The 20,365-nt window shown below is 37.8% G+C and overlaps 1 protein-coding gene across 4 annotated transcripts in view; it reads left to right on the top strand.

The window, feature by feature from the left end:
* The window catches only part of RFX3 (regulatory factor X3), a 351,181-nt gene that overhangs the window by 183,581 nt on the left and 147,235 nt on the right, over positions 1-20,365 (top strand). For all 4 annotated transcript variants that reach the window (XM_060199778.1, XM_007525730.2, XM_060199779.1 and 1 more), the window contains one exon: positions 11,340-11,598. In XM_060199778.1, coding sequence (XP_060055761.1) covers positions 11,340-11,598 — 259 coding nt within the window. The remainder of the gene's footprint in view (positions 1-11,339; positions 11,599-20,365) is intronic.

Below are 20,365 nucleotides of genomic sequence, written 5' to 3'. Positions count from 1 at the left end.
TAGGACTAACGAGACAAGTTCCTCCCACAATAGATAGGATACCCACTACCCTCGCAATGAAAGATACCCTAAGAGTTAATTCTGATCAACCTAAAGTGGGGAAGATATATGCCTTTATATAATATTAATAATAAAATAGAGCAGGGAAAAAAAAAACCCTGTCCCAGATTACCTCTAACTGAGGCAGTTGATTGTTAAGAAAGAAAAAAAAAAAAACCAAATAAAAAAACACCTCAGGACTAGACAAGGATAGCTGAAATAGACAGTTATGCAAATCTACTATCCACTGTATATTCTAGGGGTAGCTAAGGGAGGAAGGGAAGTTGAGCAGAGATACTCGCAGTGAGAGTCCACTCTGAGTCAGAATTCTTCCCCAAAATAATTCCCAATCGTGTATCAGTGAATTCAGTGAAAGCACACTGTTTGGTGGTGTGGGGAATGGGGCCTGTGGCTTTGGAAGCTGTAGGATTAAAGAAGAAAGGATGACAAGTATGAGAAAAAGAAAAAAAGAGAGAGAAAAAAAAGAAAAAGAAGAAAAAGAACAGTAATAAAAGAGCGGTGGAAGGGAAGAGTTTTTTATTTATTTATTTTTTATTATTTAATTAGCTATTCGGGGGGTGGTTGGCTACTTAGAAAGAAAAAAGGCCAGAGGTTTCAGAAGGGAATAGACTTAGAATGAATGATACTCCCTGGTGGGACAGGAATCTTGGTAAAGAAAGAAGCTCAGCAGGGGAGCCTGCTAGGAGCTGGTCCCCAGGGACTGGTTGTGGGGGGGGGGAGGGAGAGGAGGTGGGCTTTGGGAATAATTTAAAAGAAAAAAATTTTTTCCCTTTTTTTCTACTCTATTTTTTAACCCAAATGAAGTTATAGTCACCTCCTTGGTGTTACTGCTAGGACCCCTTATTGACTGGCCTACTAAAGGCAGAAAATCCTACCGTTTCCAGAGGATGTGGTCAGAGTTGAAGCTACTAGCAGCTTCTCAGTCCGCCATCTTCCAGGAACCCCCAGTACTTTTTTTTTCTTATCTGTGAGGTCGGTATAACAATTAGGGATATATTTTTTTCTACCACCAGAGTTATTGCTGGGGCTTTGAGACAGCATTACCAGTCCACTGCTCCCAGTGACCATTTTTTCTTTTTTTTTCTTTTTTTTCATTTATTTGTTATGAGGACGGGAGGGGGAGATATATATATATATAGAGAGAGAGACACCTTGTAGACCTGCTTTACCGCTTGTGAAGCGTCCCTCCTGCAGGTGGTAACAGGGAATTGGAACCTGGGTCTTTGTACATGGTAGTGTGTGCCCTTAATCTACTGGACCCCAAACATTGGGTTTTTTGTCTCTCTCCACAAGAACAATGCAAGGTAATGTTTTTTAAAAATTCAATTATTGAATTAGTAGTATTGATACAAGGATTATAACTCTAAAAATGTAGAATTTTTGCTTGCCTCTGTATCAGTTCTATAACCCTGGTCAAAGTTACAGAACTATTCTGATCTCTTTTGTTTTTTTCTTATTAAGTAGAAGGCTAATAATCTTTCTGAATTGTGAGGGAGAATGAGAGTAAATATATTTAAATCAGTAAATACAAGGACTGATACTAAATAGGGGATAAAATCTTACTCCTTTCCATTGACCATGATTCTTGACTTCTTTTCTCTTTCCATTGTTTTTCGTCACTGACTCTGTCTATATCACAGTTGCCTTGTTGAGCACACTCATCACCATGTATAATGATTTAGGCTCAAGCTCCTGGTCAGCATGGTTAGCATCTCTCTCCCCCTCCTCCCCTCATGATTTATCTCTGTCTCTATTCAGTAATAAATTAAAATATTTAAAGAATGGTTTAATAAATACCTGCTACTTTAGCAACTCTATAATTCTTTACATATTTTGGACACAATGTGTATACACACATACACACACACACACACACACACACACACATTTCCTGTTTGTTGTATATGGTCAGGGTCCAAACTACTGTTGACATCAGGATTTTATTTATTTATTTATTGAGTGAGTGAGTGAGTGAGTGAGTGAATGAGTGAACAAGTGAAAGCAGCCTAGAGGGCATATGCTGTGCCATTGATGGGACCAGGGGCCTAGTGGAGTTCAAGTCTACTCTACCCACTGAGCTACCTTCCTAATCACCTACAGTTGGCATCTGTACCCCTAAAAAATAATTGACTTTTCTGTCACCTGAAAATAAATTGATTTCTAGACACTACAAGTCTATTAGTGCATGCCAGTTTCATCCTTGTTCATGAGAAATCTGTCACAAGAACCCCTGTCGAGGGAGTCGGACAGTAGCACAGCAGGTTAAGCACAGGTGGTTCGAAGCACAAGGACTAGTGTAAGGATCCTGATTCTAGCCCCCGGCTCCCCACCTGCAGGGGAGTCACTTCACAGGCGGTGAATCAGGTCTACAGGTGTCTGTCTTTCTCTCTCCCTCTCTGTCTTCCCCTCCTCTCTTCATTTCTCTTTGTCCTAAGGACGACGACGACATCAATAACAACAGTAATGTGGTCTGAGAGGTTGCACAGTGGATTAAGTATTGGATTCTCAGTCATGAGGTCCTGAATTTGATCCCTGGCAACACATGTACCAGAGTGATGTCTGGTTCTTTCTCTCCTATCCTCCCATCTCTCTCATGAATAAATAAATAAATTCTTTTTTAAAAAAAGAACCCCAGACTAAAGTCATTTCTATACCTTTACTTAAGTGAGCACCATCATCTCCTCCTAACTTATTCTCCAGTTTTTAGAACATCCTAGGAAAAGCTTTACCAGCTCCTCTGCTGAAGGGCAAAGTTAGCACTCTGCTTTTTCCATAGCATTTCATTAGCTGAGGATACCAGAAAACTTGGCTAATAAAGATTCAGAGAAGTTAGAGCTTTTATTTCTCTCAAATGAAAAGCAGTCCTGATAGCATATTGTGCAAATCTACTAGAACTGTGTGATACCAGTACAGAATATTACAAACTGAAATAATTTTACAGGTGAAACATAGCTGCACTGCATACACCAGAGAAATTGCTCCCATAAAAGAAGTTTGGGGGGGTTGGGCGGTGGCGCAGTGGGTTAAGCGCATGTGGTGCAAAGCGCAGGGACCGGCGTAAGGATCCCGGCTCGAGCCCCCGGCTTCCCACCTGCAGGGAAGTCGCTTCACAGGCGGTGAAGCAGGTCTGCAGGTGTCTATCTTTCTCTCCCCTTCTCTGTCTTCCCCTCCTCTCTCCATTTCTCTCTGTCCTATCCAACAACGAATTGCGTCAACAAGGGCAATAATAATAACCACAACGAAGCTACAACAAGGGCAACAAAAGGGGGGAAAAAATGGCCTCCAGGAGCGGTGGGTTCATGGTGCAGGCACCGAGCCCAGCAATAACCCTGGAGGAGGAAAAAAAAAAAAGAAGAAGAAGTTTGGCCCCTTGGTGTACAATATGTATTTTGCAACCTGAGGCAGCTAACATTAGCTGGTTTATAGTAAAGGAAAAGTACTTCTTTAAAATAAATGGAAGAGTGGGGTCCCTTGGAAGCTTAGTTTCACCAAGTGTTGTTCCTCCCCTTGGATGTGCTGAGGCAGCTGAGTGCTAAGATACTATAGGAAATGATAAACTATAGGAAAACTATAGGAAATGATCCCCTAAGACTCTGCAGAGTTGAGCCTCTTGTGGGTCTATTAATAATAGTTTGAGATCTGGGGTGTGCTGCCTCCAAGATTATTTTGGCAATTCTAGGTGTTTTCTGGCTTCAGATAAATTTTTGTAGCTTTTGTTCCATTCTCCTAAAAAAATGGGTGGGATCTTAATGGTGATTGCATTAAATTTGTATATAACTGGGTATAATATTCATTTTGATTATATAATTTCTTTCAATCCATGAACATGGAATCTTTTCCTCATTTCTTCCTGTCTTTTTCTATTTCCTTAAATAGTGATCTCATAGTTTTCAACATACAAATCTTTCACTTATTTTGTTAGACTTATTCCTAGATATTTTACTGCTTTTTTAGTAACAAATTTTATTTACTATAATGAATGCGACTGATATCTGGGTTTCTTCTTCTTCTGACTTAGGGTTTGCAGAAAGGAATGTCACTGTTATGTTAATTTGTAGTCTAACACCTTACTATATATTGCCTGATAATTTCCAGGAATTTCCTGCTGGACTTTAGGTTTTCCTATGTTTCTATCATATCTTCTGCAAATATTAAGTGTGACTTCTCTTCCAATTTTTACCCCTTTTATTCCTTACTCCTGTCTGATTGCTTTGGCAAGAACTTCCAACAATATGTTAAACAGGAATGTTCATAGTGGGCAGTCTTGTCTAGTACCTGATCTGAGTGTGAATTCTTTCAGTTTCTCACCATTGAATAAGATACTGGCTGTAGGTTTGCTGTTTATGGACTACTAGATTAAGAAATTTTTCATCTATTCCTATTTTTTGTAGTGTTTAGAAGATTAAGTGATGTTGGATTTTGTCAAAGTTTTTCTATGCATCTAAAGAGATAATCATGTTTTTTTAAATTTATGTGGTGGATTGCATTGATTGATTTATGTATATTGGACCAGCCTTGCATTCTGGGTCATGATGTAAAATCTTTGTGTGTGTGTGTTTTGTGTGTGTGTGTGTGTGTGTGTGTGTGTGCGCGCGCGCACCTACAGGGTTATCGCTGGGGCTTGGTGTCAGCACTATGAATCCACTTCACCTAGAGGCTATTTTTCCCATTTTGTTGCCCTATTTTTGGTTGTTATTATTATTGTTGTTGTTCTAGCTGTTGTTGTTGTTGGATAGGACAGAGAGAAATTGAGAGAGGAGGGGAAGACAGAGAGGAGGAGAGAACGACACCTGTGACCTGCTTCACCGCTTGCGAAGTGACCCCCCTTCAGGTGGGGAGCTGGGTACTTGAACCAGGATCCTTACTCCAGTCCTTGCTCTTTGCACCATGTGCGCTTAACCCGCTGCACTACCACCCAGCCCCGGGTGTAAAATCTTCTTAAGATACTGCTGTCACCAGTTAGCTAGAATTTTGTTCAGTATTTTAATATCTATACTCATCAGAGATATTGGTCTATAGTTATCGTGTGTGTGTGTGTGTGTGTGTGTGTGTGTGTGTGTGTGTGTGTGTTCGTGTTCCTGTCTGCTTTTGTTATCAGAGTGATGTTAGCTTCATAGAAAGTGGGAATATTCCTGTGTCTTCAATAATTTGGGAGAGCTTAAAAAATACACACAAGACCTCTTCCTTGAAGGTTTTCATTTGTAACTTATTGTTGGGAAGGTTCTTTATAACCATTTTAATTACTTTGGCTATGACTGGGAGGGCCTACTTTTCTAGGATGATCAAAAGATGCCTGTGTTAGTTGAAACTATGATGTATTTGCTATAGACAGCAAAAACAAAGGTGGAAGAATAGGATGTGCATGTGTGTGCACGTGTGTGTGTGTGTGTGTGTGTTCTTGCTCCCACAAACTCCCTGTTCTCTTGCTTTCATGTCACTGGCTAAACTCAGTCACATGGCAGTGTTACCTTCAGGAAAATCTGGGAATATATGCTTTTAGTTTTCATGTTTTTTCAGTAATTTACTAGTAAGTAAATTGCTATAGTAATGGGTTTTAGGGAGTTACTTCATGAGTTACCTATCACAATCATTTATCATTGATCATTGATGTAAGGGGGAAGGTATTTCAGTTTGTAAAAGATACACAACCTGTGTCATTTTTTTTTTTATCTGAAGGGATACATAGGATAGTGTTTCCATTCTCCTCTTTCATCTACCTCTTACCCATTACAGTGCTTGAATCTTCTGTATTAGACCACAGCTTATTAAAGCTTACCTTGTATTTTCTCTTTATTTTCTCAAGTCCCAGCAGTGAGTGAGATCATATGGCATTTGTCCTCCTTTTGATGTTTTCACTTAACATGATTCATTCAAGTTCTACCCAAGTTGTAGCAAAAAAAAAAAGTGTAATTATTTCAATGTTTTATTATTTTTATTTATTGGATAGAGACAGCCAGAAATTGAGAGGAAGGGGGAGATAGAGTGAGAGTGTGACAGAGAGACACCCGCAGCACTGCTTTACCACTTGTGAAACTTTCCCCCTGTAGGTAGAAATCAGGGGCTTGAACCCAGATCCTTGCATATTATAACATTTGTGCTCAATCAGGTGCACCACCACTGGCCTCTAAAGTGTATTTTTTTTTACTAAAGATTATGTAGTGTCATTTTCATATTTACATTGTCTTGACGTGAACTATACTCAAACTGTTAGTCACTAGTGAATTGTGATGAAACCCCTCCTCCCCCATAGAATAAGAAAGTTTTGTCTTAAACTATTTTAATCTCTCTGTAAGTTTGTGGTGCTCACTTTTGACAATGTGTGATTTTTATTTTTTTCTTATTTATCTTAGTGCCTTTATATTCCCTCTATACTTATTTGAATTTTTGTTGTTGTTGTTGTTGTTAGGAAAGGCCATTTCATATTCTTCTACTACACCACGCTGAATTTATTTGACCCTTGGCCTGTATCACAGTCAGATCCTCACTCCTGTATAGAAATAAGTGCATTTTGCTAATGATACTCCCAAAAGAGCGAGCTCCAGTCTTTTGCATGAACTTTGAAGCATCCAATATGTGGTCCTTTAACCTGTACATGCTTAGTCAGTTGTGGTTCACAGATGCTCTTGTCACTAGTGTCTCCATGCTGTGTAGTCATAATGCACAGGGTCTCACTCAAGAGGTGATGATAGTCCTCACAGAGATGTGTCATTACTTATGAAAATGTGTAATCATTATAATTTGATGGTACTAAAGTGTTTACCTATTTCTTGCTGTGAATATGGACAATTACAGCCAGCGTAGCAGTCTGTACTCTTAGTGAGTGAGAGAGCAGATATTCTAGTTGAACAGTTGAGAGGGCTTTTCCATGTGAGGTGTTGGAGTAGAATAGCTTTTTATTCAAAGAAGGAAGGAAATCTTTTGCTCTTGATTATTTTATTGTTATTTCTGTAGCCTGCCAGTCTGCATGATCTATACATTTTCTTGTAGTAGTTTTCCCAAACAGTACAAGATACTTATCTTCATTTCTACAGATTCTTATAGTTTGTAATCTCTAATCATTTAGAATACTGTAATTAAACCAGCTATGTATTACTGAATACCATAAGGATATGCTGAAGCCTGGTGAGTTGCCACTGCATTAATCTACTGAATTCAGTGAATCAAAGTCCTGACATTTACATAGAATCTTATATAAAGTCAGTTATGAAGACATTTCTACCAGCAAGTATGTACACATATGAGTGTGTTGTTTACACTTATTACTGGATGTATGTGTAGAACAATGGGAAGATTATCTTTTGCTCTAGGAATAGTATGACACATTATTTTCATAACAGCCTGTGTCAGTCAATAAAGAATAAACAAAAGGAACCAAAATCATTTTTCAAATGTATATTAACTGCATTGGAATTTAGGTGTTTCAGAAATGTACAATACAGAAATGGTGGCTGCTTTTAATTTTGATATTTCAAAACTTGAGTAATTTTATAGAGCACTTATTCTGGAAATTTCTGTGGAAATAGTTTATGTATTCACTAAATAGTATGCAGGACAAATGGAACTAAGGTATCAGAATTAAAATTATTATTATTTCTACTGTTCAAGAAAGGACTTTATTTTTGCTGTTAATAATAGATTTTCTTTCTTTTTTTAAGGAAATATTTATTTTTTTTTTTTGCTTTTTCACAAGTGTAGAATATTTAGAGGTGGAAAGCAACTTTTAAGAGTTCCCTGTTTATAACTCTGGCTCTGGCTGCAGACAAAACTGCAATTAATGAGTTATACCTATCTTGATCTTTAAAAAATAGTAACTAAAGTCACTAATCTCTGATGACCTTGCTCAATTTAGAGTTTAAAAATACCCTTTACTTTCTTTACCACATCTTAGATGAGACTCGAAGGAATCATGTTAAGTGAGATAAGCCGGAAAAAGAAGTATGACAGAAGTCTGTCTAGCAGCCAAGCCTTCTTCCTCAACCATGTCCTCTTCATAGGACATGATTGAGAAATGGGGATAGTTGATTGATAGGGTATTTTCTTTGGTGACCTCTGTTCTGTGACCTCAGCAAACATTACCTCAGATAGAGAGCAAGAAAAAGACAAAAGATACAACAGCACTCCTATGTTGGGAGTGAGGCTCAGACCTGGGTGCAAGCATGTCACAGCAAGTACCCTCCTAGGTGAGCTATTTCCCTGCCCCAAAAGATGTATTTTAAATGATAAAGAAAATTCCTGCAATGGTTTGGTGAAACAAAAATGTAAGGTTGACAGTTTTGTCAGTGAGAATCATATTTGTCAACTAGTGTCCCCACTCTACACCAGCTACTGTTTTAAATGTCAAAGGTACAGATTTCATGAGCATGCAAAGACATGGACAGTTAATTATAAGTGTATCAAGAGCTATATGTATGGGAATACAGCAGATGTTTAGGAAGTACAGGAACAATACCAAGCAACCCTGTGAAAAGTGCTCAAGTGTACGGAAGTGTAGTTTTAAGAGAAGGGAACTTATAAGCTGAGAGTTTGTGGTTGAAGAGACTATGGAAGGGAGTTGAAGAAAAAGTAAATGGCAATTCACCTCAAAAAACCAGAAACCTTTTTTATTTTTATTTTTTATTTATAAAAAGGGAACATTGACAAAACCATAGGATAACAGGGTGCAACTTCACATAATTCCCACCATCAGAACTCCATATCCCATCCCCTCCCCTGATAGCTTTCCTGTTCTTTATCCCTCTGGGAGTATGGACCCAAGGTCATTGTAGGGTGCAGAAGATGGAAGGTCTGGCTTCTGTTACTGCTTTCCTGCTGAATATGGGCATTGATAGGTCGATCCATACTCCCAGCCTGTCTCTCTCTTTCCCAGTGGGGTGGAGCTCTGGGGAAGTGGGGCTCCAGGACACATTGGTGGGGTTGTCTGACCAGGGAAGTCTGGAAACCAGAAACGTTAAGGAACAAGTCTGGGAGTCAAGAGAAGACGATAATTGGCAGGGGACCAGCCAAAAGATCAATATGGAACCAGTAAAGAAAGCACTGAGTATAGTGCTGTTCCGAATTCTGGAGTTGCTTGTAAGGTAGACAAACTGTTTTTAATTCTCTTCTTTTTAATTTTTTATTGGGAGCATTAATAGTTTGTGTATATACAGTTGTTTTCATATATGTAGAATTTCTGAAAAACACTCACCTCCAGCCTAGGTCTCCCTCCACCATTATGCATCAGGTCTCTACACACATACCCCACCCCAACAACTCCTTTGCTTTGGTGTATTGCAATACACCAAACCCAGTGCAAGTTTTACTTTGTGTTTCCCCTTTCTGTTAGTATTTCTCAACTTTTGTCTGTGGGCAAGATAATTCCATATTCATCCATGAGGGGGTCATGGAAAGATTTTTAAGAAAGGTATCAGCTTGATAGTTTCATCTTAGAAAAGTCCCACTCAACTAAGTTGAAAACAGATAGGAAGAAAGCTCCATTAGAGGAAGTCCATTAAAGGCAATAATGTTGGTGAAAGCTGTGGGCTAAGTTAGTGGGTATGTGGGGATGACAATTGAAATGAAAACCAGAAAACTATCTAGAAGGTAAAATAAGCAGCACAATGTGCATGATTCTGGTCTCACTGAGAAAGACTCAGAGATCCCTTCAAGGCTAAGAATGGTACTGCCCCCCACCCCCAAAGTGAGGGTACATATAGGAAGAGTAGCAAGGGAGAGGAACTTCATTTTAGTTATATAATAAATTTTGTATATTGGAATTTTCACATCATAGGATTTCCTTATAGATATAATCAGCTGGATATTAGAAACACAGATTTCAAATTCTCTAAATGTAGCTAGAATATAAGGAAACAGAATATACCAACCCATACAAGGTAATTTACTGTGAGCCTGTATGTAGCCATATAATATATGGTAAGGCTTATGGTATGAATAAAAAGAAAAGCAAATACATATAGGAATAAAATTAATATATCGGAAAATGCCAGTACTGTGAAGTACCAGAAAAAATGGAGCCTCTAGAATATGTATGAGAAGTTAAAAAAAAAATAGAAAAGAAATGCCATAGAAACCAATGAAAAAGAGAGGTTGAGACAGAGACATTTTCTTTTCATAGAAAATGTCTGAAAACATTTACACCAAACTGTTCATATTGGCTTTCTCTGGGCTGTGGCATTGGATGATTAAAAAAACCTGAGAATTAATTATAATTTGCTGTTTGAATCTTTAACATAGAATTTTACACCTCTTGTACTGTTTTTGCTGCTGATTGTAAGTATATAACTAAAAGAAGATTATTTTGAAATGTAATTCACTCACTGAAAAATTTAGAATCAATCTAGTAAGCCTAATCAGAAAAGAAATAAAAGAGGGTAAGAGCAACATGGAATGGTCAACAGGTCATCCTGCAGATAGGTCAGAAAAGATAAGTAGTGACAATAGCCTTGTAGCTTGATATTTCAGTCTAGTCACAAGTGACCTTATTAAAGGCAATCACAATGAAAAAAGCTAAGGCCAGAAGCATGACTGTAGTTATTGGGAAGTGGAGAAAGGCATAGTCATCTCATCACGAAGTGTGTCGAAAGGCAAGATTGGGAGAGAAAGAGAGAGAAATGAAAATGTAGAGTCCCTGGTAAGTGAATTATTTATTCAAGACCCTTAAGGTGGTAAGAAAGAGACCCTAGCAAACAATCTTACTCATGGAAGTTGATTGCAAGTCACACAGGGATGTGAAGTGTAACAGAGGGAATTGATTTGTCAGTCCCCAGTCATTTCAGCCCCCAACAACCTTTAAAGCTGGAATTTCCTGCATATTTTTTTTCCTTTTTGCCTTCAGGGGTATTGCTGGGGGTGAGTGCCAGCACTATTGCTCCTAGTGGCTGTTTTTTCCATTTTATTGGATAGGACAGAGGGAAATTGAGAGAAGAGGAGGGCATAGAGAAGGAGAAAAGAAAGATAGACACCTGCAGACCTGCTTCACCATTTGTGAAGCATGCCCTCTATAGGTAGGGAGCCAGGAGTTCAAACCTGGGTCCTTGGTGCCATTTCCATGGCCTCTGAAGTACTTATTAAAGGGGTGTACCTTTAGTTTGGAATCCAACTGTGTCTAAGAATGAACTTTCTTGCAGAAAGCACATCTCTCCATGTTTCAAAGGCTAAAACAGCAGATACACTTGAAACATGTATTCAAACAAGAAAAAGATAGTAACACTCTCAATTCAATAATGGAAACACATTAAGTTAGTAATGTTCTTTATATTCTCTTCTTTTTGTTCTTCTTAAAGCCGGACAACAACTTACCCTTACACAGAAACCCAGATGTACAGCCAAAACACTGGAGGGAATTACTTTGACACTCAAGGGAGTTCTGCACAGGTGACTACCGTGGTCTCGTCCCACAGCATGGTGGGCACTGGTGGGATACAGATGGGCGTCACAGGAGGACAACTCATCAGCAGCACTGGAGGAACCTACTTGATTGGCAACTCAATGGAGAATTCTGGTCACTCGGTGACACACACCACTCGCGCCTCCCCAGCGACAGTAAGTATTGGTGTTTCTATTTAACTTCTTGGTAACCTCTGTTATACCCTTTCCTCCATAGCTGGGGAAGAATCAGCAGTCTGGGTCCAAGAAAAGAATGTCCTAAACAGTTTTCTGAACATTATTCAGAGTGTAGCCAATGTAGTGTAATGCACAATGCTTCTTTATATGCCCCATAATTAATTGGATTAGGAAGTTTTTATCAGTATTAGAAAATAAGAGACCTGATTCTTATGCTGACTTAAGACATTTCCCCAGTGACATTTTATAAGATCATTTAAATTTTTATTTCAAATGCTTGCCTTTTCTTTTCCATTTTCACCTACACTTAGCATGCAAAAGAAAGTAATCACTTAGAACCACCTAGCTAAACACAGAATGGACTTTTTTCCTAGATGTTTCACTTAAAGGCGTACCGGGGATTTGAGTTAAGTGCATGACCCCTTGCTTATCATCTCTTACCTTTATAGCTTGTTCTCATAATGAAATAGAGGTAGAACAAATTTGGTAGAAAATAAAGGCTTTACTTTTCATATTTTATGGATTTACTTCAAGATCTGATCAGAATTTGGGAAGTACTTTGTGTGTACTTTTTATGTGTGTTAGGATCATTTGTCTTCATACTTTAATCAGATAGTACCTTCATCGTAATCCATTTTTACCATCTCCCTCCCTCCCTCTCTCTCTCTCTCTCTCTCTCTCTCTCTCTTTCACTCACTTTTTCTAATATCAGGACAAATATCCTGTTATCCTGAGTGGAGAGTTTCTTTTCTATGATTTTTTCTCTCTCATTCTTTTTGGAAAACTTCTTATGTATATCTGTCTCCATCTCTAACTTTTAATAACACTAAGCGCAGCACCTTAGACCTTTTAGTTACACCAGTGTATTTATATTTGTGTGTTCTAGAAACTAAATTATGGTCTCTCTGAGCCTCAGTTCTTCTATCAAAAAAGAGATTTGTTAGACTAAGTGATTTTACCACTTCTCCCAACTTAAAAATCACGTTTACAGATGAATTATAAAATTTTTTTAGATATAAAAGTGACTGTATCTTTACTCAGAGAAGTAGACAATGGCTACAGTACATGAGAGCATTCCTGATCAAGGTCACCCAGAAAATGATTTTCAGTGGAGAGCAATGTACTTAGTCTGTATCAAGGCCTGGGGAACACATAAAAGTAGAATAAGTCCTTTCCCACTTTTATTTCATCCATCCTCTAGAGCTGGCATTCTGTCCCTCTGACCTCCAAATTTTGTCCTGTTCATCTTCTCTAGGGCATTCCTATTTGGCTTCATACTCATTTCAGACTACCTATTAATTATCCCATCAGCTGAATATGGACTTACAGGTTTATTACTTTCATCACTATTTCTAGACCTAGAAAGATTAGTAGGGTAAACATTATCCTTTCTTTCTTTCCGTAAGAGAAGCAATTTAGTTTACTATGTGGAGTATGAAAAGTGACATTACTCCTTAAGTTACCCATTACACAAACTTGATGTGTGTGTGATTTTTAAAAATAATTTATTTCCTTTTTGTGGCCCATGTTGTTTTTATTGTTGTTGTAGTTATTATTATTGACGTCGTCGTTATTGGATAGGAGAGAAGAGGAGAAGACAGAGAGGGGGAGAGAAAAACAGACACCTACAGACCTACTTCACTGCCTGTGAATCGACTCCCCTGCAGGTGGGGAGCGGGGGCTCGAACCGGGATCCTTATGCCAGTCCTTGTGCTTTGCGCCACCTGTGCTTAACCTGCTGTGCTCTCCTGTTTGTATGATTTTTATATTTACTGGTGAATTAAAATGACTCTTAAAATGACTACACTTTTACAGCAGAAGATTGTGAAAAAGTATTGGAAACATAAACCACTCATGCATAATATTAATTAAATATATTCATTTACACTTAAAAACATTAATCTTTAAGGTTATGTTTTAAGAACATTGTTTTGCTTTTTTTAAAATAAGAAAATTCCATTTTTAGCAAAGATTATAAAATCTAAGTAAAATCTAACTTTGCCTTGAAAAAAATCGCGTTTTCTTCATTGCACTTATGATAGTAGCATGTGATAGATGTTTATTATCTATATCTATATCTACCTGTTTCTTATGTCATATTGTATTCATTAGTAAAGTTTATATGTTATTGAGATTTCCCCTTTCAACTATGCTGAAGAGCTTCACCTGATTCATTGACACTGAAGTTGTGATTGTGTTTACAGTCTCTAATCTGTTACTATAGTAGAGTTCAAGTACACAGGACGCATTTAAGATTTCTCCTCATTCTCCTCTTGTTATACATGTTTTTATAGCTGTTGGGTTACTTAGGTTCCTAGAAGCAATTTTTTTTTAATCCCAGGGATTTTTGCCTAACTTCCTGTAGCTTTGCATGCATTGTAGAACCATACAAAAAATGTTTATATTCTTCACAAGGCAACAATACTTAGTATGTATAGTAATTTAAGTTTGACTACTTGAAACAACAAAATCCCAGTAACTTTTCTTTGTTCTTTAATAAAGCAAGCTTCCCTACTTTAGTTCAGAGAGTAATAGTCTTTAGGTGTCTTGGCCTCCCTCTTTTGACCCTAGTCTATACAAAAATACTTTCATTTCATTGATAATAAACTTCCACAATGAAAAGATCGCCTTAAGGTACAAATCATTTTATCAATATATGGCAATAAAATGATTTAAAATAGAAATCATTAAGAAAAACAAATGAGTGTGCTGGGTGATGGCACACAGGGTAAGCGCATAAAGTATGAAATATAAGGATCCTGGTTCAAGCTGGCTCCTGACCTGCAGCTCCTGACCTGCAGGGGAGGTCACTTTACCAGTGGTAAAGCAAGTCTGCAAGTGTCTGTTTTTCTCTCTCCATTTCTATCTTCCCTTCCTCTCTTAATTTCTGTCCTATCCAAAAAAGGGAAAAAGTAGCCTCCAGGAGCACTGGATTCGTAGTGCAGGCAATGTGCTGCAGTGATAATCCTGGAGGCAAAAATGAAAGAAAGAAGGAAAGAAAGAAAGAAGAAATGATTGGTCAGCTTTATTCCTAGGTATTTTATTGATTTTCCTGCAACAGTGAATGGGAGTGATTTCTGGATGTCTTCTCCAGATTTGGTGTTTGCATAAAGAAATGCCACTGATTTTTGTACATTGATTTTGTAGCCTGACACCTTGCTATATTGGCTAATAACTTCCAGTTCTCTGCTGGATTCTTTGGGTTTTTCAATGTATACTATCATATCATCTGAAAATAGTGAGAGCTTGTCTTCTTCCCTTCCAATCTGTATTCGTTTGATTTCTTTCTCTTGCCTGACTGCTATGGCAGGACCTTCCAATACTATGTTGAAGAGTAATGGTGATAATGGACAGTCCTGTCTAGTCTGCGATCTGAGGAGGAATGCTTTTGTCTTCTGTCCATTGAGTATGATGTTGGCTGTAGGTTTGCTATATATGGACTCCACTATCTTGAGGATTTTCCTGTCTGTTCCCATTTTTTGTAGTGTTTTGGGCATGAATGGTTTTAGATTTTGTCAAATTCTTTCTCTGTATCTGTTGAGATAATCATGTGGTTTCTGGTTTTGCTTTTATTGATGTGGTGAATGACATTGATTGACTTACATATGTTGAACCAGCCTTGCATTCCTGGGATAAATCCTATTTGATTGTAATGAACAATCTTTTTGATATACTGCTGTATCCAGTTGGCCCGGATCTTGTTTAGTATTTTGGCATCTGTGTTCATCAGAGATATTGTTCTGTAGTTTTCCTTTTTTGTTGTGTCCCTATCTGCTTTTTGTATCATGGTGATGTTGGCTTCATAGAAGGTGGAAGGGAGTGTTCCTGTTTCTTCGATCTTGTGGAAGAGCTTTAGAAGTATAGCTATTAACTGTTTCCTGAAGGTTTTGTAGAATTTGTTTGTGAAGCCATCCAGTGCAGGACTTTTGCTGTTGGGAAGATTCTTAATAACTCTTTTGATTTCTTTGTCTGTGATTGGTGCATTTAGGTTTTGTAGTTCTTGTTGGTTCAGTTTTGGAAGGACATATGTTTCTAGGAATTCTTCTGTTTCTTCCAGATTCTCTAGCTTGGTGGCGTATAGTTCTTCATAGAAGTTTTGCATGATATTCTGGATTTCTCTTGTGTCAGTTGTGATATATCCTCTATCATTTACAATTCTATTAATTTGAGTCTCCTCCCTTTTTTTTTTTTCAGTGAGTCTGGCTAGGTGTTTGTCAATCTTGTTTAATTTTTCAAAGAACCAACATTTGGCTTCATTGATCTTTTGTATGGTTCTCTTATTTCTGATGCTGTTTATTTCTGCTCTAATTTTAGTGATTTCTGTCTTTCTGGTTGCTTTAGGATTCCTTTGTTCCTCTTCCTCTAAGTCGTTAAAGTGTGCAGTAAGGTCGTTTATTTCAGCTTTTTCTTGTTCTTTAATATGTGATAGTATGGGTATGAGTTTCCTTCTCTACTATTTAGAGTGTCTATGACCCAGTGGTTCTTAAGCAGTATGTTGTCTAGTTTCCTAATTCTGTGGCATTTAGTAATTTTCTGTGGCATTTAGTATTTTTCTGTTTGCTATTAAATGTTAGCTTTATTCCACTGTGGTCTGAGAAGGTACTTGGGATGATTTCAGTGCTCTTGAATTTGTTGATACTGTCGTTGTGGCCTAACATGTGTTCGATCCTTGAGTATGTGCTGTGTGGATTTTAAAAGAATGTGTATTCCAGTTTGGGGCTGGTGAAGGACTCTGAAAATGTCCAGGAGGTGTAATCTGTCTACGTCTTCATTAAATTCTCTTGTTTTTTTGTTGATTCTCTGATTTGTTGATCTAAGTGTGAGAGTGGGGTGTTAAAGTCTCCCACTATTTTTGTTTTACTAGTGATATATTTTTGTAGTTCTTTCAGTAGGTCTTTGATGTATTTAGATGGTCGTTCATTGGGTGCATAGATGTTAATAATTGTTAAATCTTCTTGGTTGATTTATCCTCTAATCATTATGTAATGGCCTTGCTTATCTTTTATTAATTTATTTAAAATCTATTGTGTTAGAGATGAGAATGGCTGTTCCTGCCCTTTTTTTCGTGGTCTATTAGCCTGTATGATAGCTTTTCATCTTTTCACTTTAAGTCTGTGTTTGTCTTGTTGGGTCAGATGGGATTCTTTCAAGCAGCATATGATCGGGTTTTATTTTCTGATCCATCCTCCTACTCTGTGCCTTTTAATGGGTGAGTTTCAGTCATTGACATATATTGATATTATGGGTAAAATGTATTATAGTGCCATTATTCAACAGTTTTTTTTTCTCAGATATATGGCAAGTATTATGGTGATATTCTTGTTTATAAGAGGTCTTTTAGAAACTCTTTCAGGACAGGATTGGTGATGGTTGCCTCCTTTAAATGTTATCTGTCTGAGAAGGTTTTGATGCCATCCTCTAGTTTGAATGAAAGTCTAGCAGGATATATTATCCTTGGTTGAAACCCTTTTTCATTCAGGGCTTGATAGATATCTTGCCATTATCTTTTGGCTTTTAGAGTTTGAGTGGAGAAGTCTGCTGATAATCTTATGGGTTTTCCCCTGTATGTGACTTTTTGTTTTTCTCTTGTAGCCTTTAGGATCCTTTCTTTATCCTTACTTCTTTTCACTGTGACAGTGATGTGTCTTGGTGTCTTCAGGTCTGGGTTGATTCTGTTTGGAACTCTCTGGGCCTCTTGAATCTTAATGTCCTTTCTGTTGTTTAGGTCTGGGCAGTTTTTTTTTTTCCCGTTATTTCCTCTAAAATGTTTAGTTCCCCTTCCTCTCTTGCTTTGGCAGGCCAATTATATGAATGTTACTTCTTTTGAGATCATCACATATGTCTCTGTTGTTGTTTTCAGTGTCTCTCTTATTCTTTTTTTGAGCTCTTTTACCTTTTTCTTAGTTTTCTCTAGCTCTTCCTCTGTCTGGCTAATTCTGTTTTCTGCTTCTGTTAGCCTACTTTCCCTTCCCTCAGCTTCTTTCTTCAGTTCTGTTATAATATTAGCTTGTTCTGCTAATTGAACTTTTAGCTCAGCTACTCCAGCTTTCAGTTCTCTAATTACCTTGAGGTAGCTAGCATTTTCCATGAGGGTCTCATCTTTTGTTTCCCTAATTCTAATAGCCCTTTCCTGTATAGTTGTCTTCATTTCTGTGATTATTAAGTTTACTATTGCTTGCATACTTTTCTTATCTGTGGTTACTTCTGACTTATTTGGAATTTCTTCTGGGCTCCTGTCTTGTTTCATTGTGGTAGCAGTTTTATTTGCTCTTGATTTAACCATTTGTTTTATATTGATGTTTTTTTTTTGTTCTGTCGTTCTTCAGTTATTGTGTTTTAAGTACAAGCCACACTATACTAAATACCTTTATGACAAATGCAGTCACCAACCTCAGAAACTACTACAATCACAACTGAATCAAGGTTTGATGCATTTTAACCAATACCAGTTAGCCAAACAACACCTCCAGTCCAAGAAAAAATAGCAACCAATTCGAAAAGAAAGAGAAAGGGAAAAAAGAGTAAAGCAAGAATAGACAATTATGCATATCTACTGTCCACTGAAAATGCTAGGGATAGCAAGTGGAGAAAGGGAATTAGAGAAGAGAGACACACACAGAGATTCCACTCTGAATCAGATTTCTTCCCCAAAATAGTTCAGAAACGTGTATCAGTGTATTCAGATAGCAAAAGCAGGAGGAAGGTGGAAAAGAAGACAAGAACAAGAAAAAAAAAAGAGCAGTCAAAGGAAAGAGTTTTGGGTTTGTTTGTTTTGTTTTTTGAATTAGCTAGGAGGAGGGAGAAAAGAGAGTGGAGGGAAGAGGTAGAGAGTAACAAGTTCCTCTCACACTGGATAGGACACACAGTCATCTAGCAATGGAAAAATCAATAACAGTTAATTTTGGTCAACCTAAAGAAGGAGGGGGAAAAAGAGACATGCGTATAGGTAATAGTAATAATAAAATAGAATAGAGTAAAAAGCCTAGCAGTCAGTCTGCAGCTTGGACAGCTCCGGATTGAATCAGGCAGCCTGAGCAAAGACAGCCAATTGTAAGAAGTATCCAAAAAAAAAAAAAAACCAGACCCCAGTGACTGTACAGCTGCTCCAAGCAGGCTTCTTTACCAAGATTCCTGGCTCACCAGGAGTGTCATTCCAATCCTTTTCCTTTTTGATTTCCTTCTCTCTTTTTTTTTTTTTCTAAGTTGCTGGAGCTCTATTTGAGCTACAAAATATCTGACAATCAGAGGCTCATGTACAGTCACTGGGGTCTGGTTCTGGGGTGGGGGGGAGGGGCGAGCTTCAGAAATAAAAGATTTCCATTCTTTTTCCTCCGTTCTCTAACCCAAGAGTGAGCTATAAGACCCCTCCTTGAGAAAGATAGACACCTGCAGACCAGCTTTTGTGAAGACTCCCTTGTAGGTGGGGAACTGGGGACCTGAACTGGGATCCTTTTTTTTTTTTTTTTATTTTTTTTTTTATTTTATTATTTTTTTTTTTAATTTTTTTTTTAATTTTTATTTATTTATTCCCTTTGTTGCCCTTGTTGTTTTATTGTTGTAGTTATTATTGTTGTTGATGTTATCATTGTTGGATAGGACAGAGAGAAATGGAGAGAGGAGGGGAAGACAGAGAAGGGGAGAGAGACAGACACCTGCAGACCTGCTTCACCGCCTGTGAAGCGACTCTCCTGCAGGTGGGGAGCCGGGGTTCGAACCGGGATCCTTATGCCGGTCCTTGTGCTTTGCGCCACCTGCGCTTAACCCACTGCACTACAGCCCGACTCCCTTGAACTGGGATCCTTATGCCACTTTGCACCATGTCACTTAACCTGCTGCGCTACCACCCAACCCCTAATTTGTACTTTTCTTTGAAATATTTGGAGAAAAAAATATATGTCCACATGTTGCTATGAAAGTAAAAGTTCAGCATAGCTTATATATTTTCTAGAAAATTATTTTATTCAAGAGTTATGAATGTGTTTATTTTTTATTTTTATTTATATAAAGGAAACACTGACCAAACCATAGGATAAGTAGGGTGCAACTCCACATAATTCCCACCATCAGAACTTCATATTCCATCCCCTTCCCTGATAGCTTTCCTATTCTTTAACCCTCTGGCAATATGAACCCAGGGTCACTCTGGGGTACAGAAGGTGGAAGGTCTGGCTTGTGTAATTGCTTCTCCGCTGAACATGGGTGTTGACAGGTGGATCCATACTCCCAGACTGCCTGTCTCTTTTCCTGGTGGGTAGGGGTTCTGGGGAATTGGAGTTCCAGTATACATAGGTGCAGTGGTCTGCCCAGGGAAGTCTGGTTGGCATCATGCTAGTATCTGGAACCTGGTGGCTGAAAAAAGAGTTAACATATAGAACCAAACAAATTGTTGACTAATCATGAACCTAAAGGCTGGAATAGTGCAGATGAATAGTTGCTGCTAATGTGTTTATTTGTTTTCTCTAAGGCAATGTATAGAGTTAGTATCATGAAATGTAATTTTGCCTTTTTGTTCCTTCGCTTTAGTGAAACCAGATGTTTGTCTTTAAATTTTATTTCGTCATACTTACACAGAAGTAGTTAGACATTATTGTATGAATTAATATATATATATATATAAAATAGTGCATAATACAGTTTCTCCTTCACCCTTATTTCCCAGTTCTTATCTATAAATCCAACTGATGTTACCAGTAGTCCTTGAGTATCATTCAAGAGATAAAAAAAACCTCTAGAAATTGTGTATTAA

This window comes from Erinaceus europaeus, chromosome 10 (assembly GCF_950295315.1).
Source record: "Erinaceus europaeus chromosome 10, mEriEur2.1, whole genome shotgun sequence".
NCBI classification, from domain to species: domain Eukaryota; kingdom Metazoa; phylum Chordata; class Mammalia; order Eulipotyphla; family Erinaceidae; genus Erinaceus; species Erinaceus europaeus.
The sequence above is the reverse complement of the archived record's forward strand: the minus strand, read 5'-3'. Positions and strand labels throughout refer to the sequence as shown.